Genomic DNA, 7,988 nt, shown 5'->3' with positions numbered 1-7,988 from the left:
TGGAGCACTGGTATAAGCACTACAGAGGGTGTACAATATCCTACCATGCTAGCAACCTTTATGGTAATAATGTAATAACCACCATTGCAGTTCTACTACGTGTCAGGCACAGTACTGTTTTACTTAAATTATTCTAATATAGCAACTCTGCAAAGTAGATATTGTTATTCCCATTTTGCAGATGAGGCAACAGATTTGGAGAGGATAAGTGACTTGCTCAAGACCACACTGGTAAGTGCTTGAATGGGCATTGAAACCCACTTCTACCAATATGTTGCTTATAGCTAAGTGAGAACTACTTGTGCTAGTTCACATCATTGCTGCTTTTTACAATAAAAAAGAGCCAGTCCTTTTTTGGGGTTTGCTCACTTTGCTCACTTTGTCCTGTCTGAAGAAATTGAGATAACTCATTAAGAAAAGGGAAAACTGAAGAGAGCAAGGCAGGAAAAACATTCCTTAGAGCAGTAGTTCTCAGTGGGGAGTGATTTGCCCCCCTCTCTCCAGAGGATATTTGGCTATGTCTAGGAACATAGGAACATTTTGGTTGTCACAATTGGAGTAAGGTGGGGTTCTACTGGAATTTAGTGGGTAAGGGCCAGGGATGCTGCTAATTATCTTACAATGCACAGGATAGCCTGTGTGCTCTACACCTCCCTAAGAATTATCCAGGTCAAAATGTCAATAGTGCTAAGGTTGAGACACCCTGCTTTGGAAGTATATTAAAGACTTGTGTCTGACCTAAACACATGAAGACAGAAAGTTAATGCTGATGAGTTATGTCCTTACAGTTCTCTTTAATACAGAAAAAACATTTCAGTAGGAGTGACACTTGCAGGGTGATATTATGGTTTTGGTTTACATCTGCAACATATATTTGAACAGGAAAACCTGGAAATATATATATTTTTAAATATATCTTTATTGATTTCAGAGAGAGGAAAGGAGAGGGAGAGAGAGAGAGAGAAACATCAATGATGAGAGAGTCATTGATCGAGCCCACAACCCGGGCATGTGCCCTGACCGGAAATCGAACCCTGATCGATGCTCAACCGCTGAGCCACGCCCAGCTGGGCTGGAAATATTGAGATCTACGTATAAGTAGTTTTCTCAAGCATTCCATCAAATTTATTTTGGTTATTTGGCTAACTCATATTTTAATCTGCCCAAGTTTTTTTTTAACAGTTGAATAAGTACAATTGGGTAATCTTTTATTAAAGTATCAATAATTTTATCTTCTTAACAGTTCTTCAGCGATTTACATCAGAGCCACTTGGGGAACTTAATTTTTTTTTCCTGGCAGCTTGAACCTTTATTTTTAGTACTTTTTAAAAACACTTGGGGGAACTTTAAATATGTACATATAAAATAAGTACATGTATTATGTGTAAATATATATCTGGGCCCTGGAGAGCCTGATTCAACTGGGATAGAGCCTGGGCTTTTGAACTTGACAAAAACTAAGGTGTTCTCATATACACCTCTGGTTAACAATCACTTAGAAATAATATAGAAGTACTCTGCCTCGTGCTGCCATTACTTCTAGTGTCCTATTGAATTATCTTTGAGATAGGGCTTAAATTAATCTTGAAATTGATACTTTTTTTTGGTAAGGGCTGAGAATAGGCATGTCTTTTGCTGGCAGAGCACATGGCAACTAACATGTGCCAGGCATCATGGTAAATACTTTTCATGTGAATTGTCAATCTTCAAAACCTTGTGAGGTAGGTTTAATACTTCATTTTTTGATGAGGGAAGTGAGATTTGTTTAACTAAATCACTGGGGTAAGCATCACTTACCCCAGTAAGTTGTTTAAATAGAAATCAGTTAAAGCTTTTACTATATCTTGAGGTTTTGTGTTTTTTTTAATCCTCACCGAGGATTTTTTTCCCCATTGCTTTTCAGAGAGTGTAAGGGGGAGAGAGAGAGAAACATCAATGTGAGACACACATCGATTGGTTGCCTCCCACTTGAGCATCGACTGGGGCCAGAAGTTGAGCCTGCAACCGAGGTACTTGCCCTTGACTGGAATCGAACCCAGGATCCTTCAGTCCGCTGGCTGATGCTCTAACCACTGAGCAAACTGGCTAGGGCTTGATGAGGTATTTTATAAGTAGCTAGCAATTATAGAAACAGTTTTTACCCTTTGACCGCTTAATTTAATGGGGAAGATATTGTTTGGTAAACAAATACAGAAATAGAGTAAGAAGTACTATATTCTATAGTGAATTCTTGAATTATGTTGCTAGATGGGTTAGTGAGAGGACTGGTAGAGTAAATCAGAAATAGATTCCTAGAGGAAACAGACCTTGAATTGCAAAAAAAGAAATGTAGTTTGGATAGGAGATCCTCTACTTAATTCTGATGAGCCTACAAGGAAGAATGTTGGACCTTTGTTTAAATCCCATTTAGAAGGTATAGTAGGATTTTAAGATTGATAACTTCTCATTAGAAACATGTTAGAAAGGTGGTAGGGATAGCATAAAATATTGTAGCCAGATATTTTCCTGTATTGGATTCCAGAAACGCATTAACAAATTTGAGGCCTGAAACAAGGGGCAAACGGTGAAAGCTGTAAATGACTATCACTGATAATCTGCTAATTTAAAAGTCTCTGGATTTAAATTAAAAAAGTAGGAAAGGACAGGGATGGGCAAAAGTAGGTTTAAGAGTCCACTTTTGTTGGCTGTTGGTTAAATTAGCAGCCATCATTATCTAAAAGATATAAGGATACGAAATAATGATAATAATTTAAGAATACAAATAATATAGTAATTAATAAGACAAGAATAAACTTTTGGGTATTCACAACTGTAATCCTACTTTTGCCCAACCCTGTACATAGTAGTGGAAAATAGGTCACCAGAGATAAAAGAGAAAGTCACTAAAAAAAAAAAATTGTCAGCCTTTAAAAAAAACTTTAAATCTTTTGACTCAGTTATTTCATTTCTAGGAATCCTAAATAATATAATACATTTTGAAACAGTTTTAGGTACAAAATTTATTCCAAAAAATTGGAAATGAACAAATTTTCATCTTATAAGAATCATTAAATATGTAAGCACTTAGCCCACTGTAAGGTACATAAATGTTACTTATGAAGTTTTGTTTCTAAAGAAGAAAGGCAAAGTTGACTAAGCTGGAGTACCAGTTTTTAGTGAAATCAAAAGGGCATCTTTATGCTAAACTTTTCTCTCAACCTTTATTTGTTCAAAAGATTGGTTAAACCTTTGGTATTCTAGGATATTTTTCTGATACAGAGTTTTCAGGAATTAGGGGGATCCTAAAGCTGTCACCTGTGGATGAGTAAAATCTAAAATGGTCAATTTAATATTGCCACATAGATTCCAAACATCAAGCCTAAAGATGTAAACAAGTTACTATTTTTTGTATAGGTAGTATGTTTATGTGACACAAAATTCAAAAGATACACAAAGCTGTACATTGAAAAGTTTAAATCTTTTGTCTATTCTTGCACCTCAGCCATCCAAACAATTACTGTTAGGTTTGTTGTGTATCCTTCATGTATACACAATAGATGTAACAGTATTCATGTATATACATATACAAGTGTATGAGAAAGTACTCATTTTACACAAATGGCAGCATACTTTGCATGTTGTTCTGCAATTTGCTTTTTTCATTTTTTTTTTTTGAGCTCTTTCCATACCAGTTTATACCCCTCCTCATTCTTTTTAATGGGTGCATATGTATGGATACATCCTAATTTATTTATTTTTATTTTTAAATATCTTTATTGATTTCAGAGAGGAAGGGAGAGGGAGAGAGGGAGAGAGAGAGAAACATCAATGATGAGAGAGTCATTGATCGAGCCCACAACCTGGGCATGTGCCCTGACCGGGAATCGAACCCCGATTGCCTGGATCGTAGGTCGATGCTCAACCCGAGCCACGCCCGGCTGGGTGATACATCCTAATTTAACACCTCATACTGATGGACATTGTGGTTGTTTCTGGTCATTTGCTAGTACAGACTGATGCAGTAAATATCCAACATGCTATTTCAGAAGATGGACTAGTGGCACCTTATTTATTGAAGGTCTGTGCTTCATAAGGAAGCCTTCTATTAATGAAGATTTGCTTCTTGCCCTTTCCTATGAATGATGCTTATGCAGTGTCAAACCCAAGTCCCTGGGGGATATAATGGAAATTGTTAGTAACATAGGAACTGTACAGTATTGCCAAATTCACTTCTCCTGGTATTCTGCATTATATGGATCTTTCTTAATTCAGGGGAGGTGGGTAAGTGAATAGTTTCAACTTATTTAACAGTCCACCCTTGAATAAGATGGACAGGAGAGTAATGATGGGATATATTGAGAGCATTCTAGAGATAATAGAAGTTCCTCTAACCTTTCACTTTGCTTGGCAGTGTGGTATTTGCTAAGTTTGACCAGTAAGAAAAACCCTTTGGGGAAAGAAGCCTCCAAATGAGTATTTTAATAGGATGGAAGCTTAATTTTAAATTAGATTACTAGTTTAGAATGAGATTTAGGATTGTTGTTAGGAGCAGAGGATAATGATAACATGTTTGCAAAGAAGAGCTTATAAATTGTTTTCACATACCTCGATTCTCACAGCAAGCCTGTTAGATGTTACTGCTGTTTACATTTGACAGATGAGAAAACTGAGGCTTGAAAATGTTAAATTACTAGATGCCAATGATTACACAGTTGAGTGACAGAGACAGAACTCAAATCTGATTTTCCAGCCTGAAATATGAAGCTTCATTGTATACAGTGCCCCCTCCCTTTTTTGGGCCATATAAACCAAATCAGCAATAATTAACTTCAAGAGCTATCCCCTGTTATCAACACCATATCAACCATATCAACAGTTTACTTTTCTTGAAATTTACAGTGAAAAGTTTACCATTTCATCAGTTTTCATGGAGTTTTGGTACTCCAGGGAAGGGTACCACAGAATCAGAGCTCCAGTCCTACTTCAGTGACTACTTGGCATTTACATTTTTTTTTTTCATATCTTAATATGTGGGCAGGATAGTGGCGAAGTGAGAGGTCAAACACTGAGTAAAGAAATATGTATATAGATTCAGTGGAGACATGTTAGCCTAATAACTAGAAAAAGGTTTGAAAGTCAGAAGTGGTTTAGTAATTGACCAGGCTTTAGGGCTTGGATCTCACACAAGACCTTGGTCCTTAAAGCTGAAAAAGGTGGGAGGTGTAGGAATAGGATAGAACATTAAAATACATATATATTACTATGGCACTAGGGAAAATTGACTATTAGGCAGCTTGAATATTAGCTAGTTGTCTGCTTTGGACTCTACCAAAGATCTGTTTGCTGTGAAATTCTGATAAAACAGCTTTATGGTTTCTAACCCCAAATCTTTCATTGAAGATATCCAACTTTCTCTTACTGTCTTACCAATTTGGGAATGGTTTACTTAGTAAGAACACTTCCTTGGAGGTCCAAGACACCTTTACTTTCTGTGACTCTTCTATAATTTTATCTCATTTTTATTTATTTTGAAAAAAATGTATCTTTATTGATTTCAGAGAGAAGAAGGGAGAGGGAGAGAGAGAAACATCAATGATGAGAGAATCATTGATCAGCTGCCTCCTACAGGCCCGGACTGGGGGGCCTGGGGCCCGCAACCGGGCATGTGCCCTGCCCGGGATCGAACCGCAGTCTCCTGGATCCTGGGTCGATGCTCGCCCGCTGAGCCACGCCCGGCCAGGCTCTTCTATGATTTTAAAGGGATTCTTTGCTCCTGACCCTTACGTGAAATACTGCGGTTGATAAGTAATGGAGGGTTGGAAATAACGTTTGCTGTTTGCCTACTGCCATGCTCTATATTAACTCATAACCTTAGGGACGCCCGAGTTTTATCACCCCCATCTTACAGGTGAGACAGGCTAGCTCCCCCACACTTCAGTCTAGGTAGGGGGTAAGACATGCACCTACGTAAATGTACCACGAAACGAGGTCAACGCTTCCAGTGTGAGAGCCAAGGCTAGGCGGTCGGGCTGGCCTGCGGAGCGGCCCAGCGCCGACCGGGCCTCAGGCGGACACCACGTACCTGCCCGCACGCGGGGACTTCTCACCGGGCCGCGCTCCGGGCCCGCGGGTGCGAGCGCGGGAGGCCCCGCGCCAGGGCCGAGGGTTAGGGGCTGCGCTCCCCGGGGCCGCCGGGGGGGCGGGGGGCTTGCCTGCGGCTGCGTCCCGCTCCCCTCCCCCCGCCGCTGCCGCCTCTAAAGCCCGGAGCGCGGAGCGAGCACGTTGGGCTCCCCGGCGGGCCCGGCCGCGCTGCTGGGCATGCTCAGTGGGCAGGCCCGTCAGAGCGGCGCGTGAGGCAGCGTCGGCTCGGCTCCGGGCTGCCTTCCCGGCTCAGGCCCGGCGCTGCGCTTTGTGTGCGCGGAGCCGCGGCCTCCGCTCCCTCCTCGCGGGCCCGCGCGACCCCGGAGGCCGCCCGGCCGGTCCGGTTTCCGCCTTTAGCGTCGCCGCGCGGCCGGAGGAGGGGCGGGGCGGGGCCGCAGGCCGGCGGCCGCGCGGGCGGCGGGGCCCGCCCGGGGTGGGGGTGGGTGCTGGGAGTCCCGCGGGGGTGGGGGGAGGGGGCGGGCGCGGAGTCTCGGGGGTGGGGTCACCGGCGGCGGCTCCGGGCGGCCGACCGCGAGGGGCGGGTTCGTGGGGGCGGCTCGGCGAGAACCAGCCCCGCCGGGGAGCAGCGGCGACCCCGGGGGCCGGGGCCAGGGCTTTCCGGGCTTCGGGGACGCCGCCGCGGGCCCCATCTTCCGGCGGTCGCCGGAGTTTGTGCTGATTGTTGCCGCCACCGCCCCGGCTGCCATCTCCTCCTCCCGCTGGGCCGCCGCCGCCGCCTCCTCCTCTTCCTCCTCCTCCTGGGCCGGGCTGATCCCCTCCCCGCCGCCGCCTCCTCCTGGGCCGGGCCCGCGGCGTCTCGTCCCCTCGCGGAGCCGCTCCCGCCGCCGCCGCCGCCTCCTCATTCATCCTCGTGCACCATAGGCGGCACAGGCACCAAGATGTCCAACCGAGTGGTCTGCCGGGAAGCCAGTCACGCCGGGAGCTGGTACACAGCCTCAGGTAGGGCCCCAGGCCGCCCGCCGCCCGCCGCCGCCGCGCCTGGCCCCGCGCCCGGCCGGCCGAGGTCGGCGGCCCTGCCCCGCGGCGGCGGGAGGGACCCGGGCGCGGACTCCTCCGGCCGCGGACCGCGTGGGGCGGCGGCGGACCCCAGGCCGGCCTCGCCGCCTCCCCGCCGGGCGGCATCGCGCCGGGCAGCCCGGCCCGGCCGCCCTCGCGCTCACCCCAGAGTTGGGCGAGAGGGAGAGTTGCCGACCCGGCCGCCCGCGCCGTCCCTCGGGGCCGGGCTCGAGGAAGGAATGTGCGCCCCGTGCTCCCGGACCCGAGCCCGCCACCCCCGGGAGGGCGGCGTGCCCCGCGCCCGAGCCCCGCTTCCAGACGCTCGGCCTCTAGCCGAGGGAGGGTCGCCGCGCCCGCCCGCCGGCGGCCGAGGCCCGGGAGTTCCCGGAGCGCCGTCGCCCGCCGCTGCGCCCGGCCGCGGGAGGAAGTGTCCCCTTTCCCCCGGCGGGTGGAGAGCGGCAGGTCCCCCCGCCCGCGAGTGCTCAGCCGTCCTGAACGGAGCGAAGGGGTGTACTTTCCCACGTTGCCAAACTGGAGACGAGGTCTGCGCGCGTGAGCCCTGGAAGGGGAGGGCCTTGGCTGGGGTGTGTGGCTCTGTGTGGGGGGTAGGGTGGAAGTATTGCTAAGCCAGGCTCGGGGTGGCCTCCCTGCTCTTTTGTCAGTGCTCGCATTGTTACTGTCATTCAGGAGCGGGGCATTCGGGAGAGGTGGCATCAGCACTTTCTCCTGAGCAACCTCGCCAGGCTTTCGTCACTCAAAACCGCGCAGGTTCTGGAACGACCTAACAAATTAGGTTTTGAGCGGATTTAGTGTGATGTCCACACTGTCTAAAATCACTTTCCAGCTCTTTA

At 47.3% G+C, this 7,988-nt stretch overlaps 1 protein-coding gene across 2 annotated transcripts in view; it reads left to right on the top strand.

Annotated features, from left to right (window-relative positions):
* The first annotated feature begins 6,975 nt into the window (after positions 1 to 6,975).
* MEMO1 (mediator of cell motility 1) overlaps positions 6,976 to 7,988 on the top strand; it is an 80,993-nt gene continuing 79,980 nt past the window's right edge. The window contains exon 1 of one of the 2 annotated variants that reach the window (XM_087823445.1): positions 6,976 to 7,080. In XM_087823445.1, coding sequence (XP_087679571.1) covers positions 7,020 to 7,080 — 61 coding nt within the window. In that variant the 5' untranslated portion in view covers positions 6,976 to 7,019. The remainder of the gene's footprint in view (positions 7,081 to 7,988) is intronic. The other variant, XM_087823444.1, reaches the window with a different exon arrangement.

This window comes from Miniopterus natalensis, chromosome 13 (genome assembly GCF_054644295.1).
Source record: "Miniopterus natalensis isolate mMinNat1 chromosome 13, mMinNat1.hap1, whole genome shotgun sequence".
In the NCBI taxonomy this organism is placed as follows: Eukaryota; Metazoa; Chordata; class Mammalia; order Chiroptera; family Miniopteridae; genus Miniopterus; species Miniopterus natalensis.
This window is presented reverse-complemented; position numbering and strand designations above follow the sequence as displayed.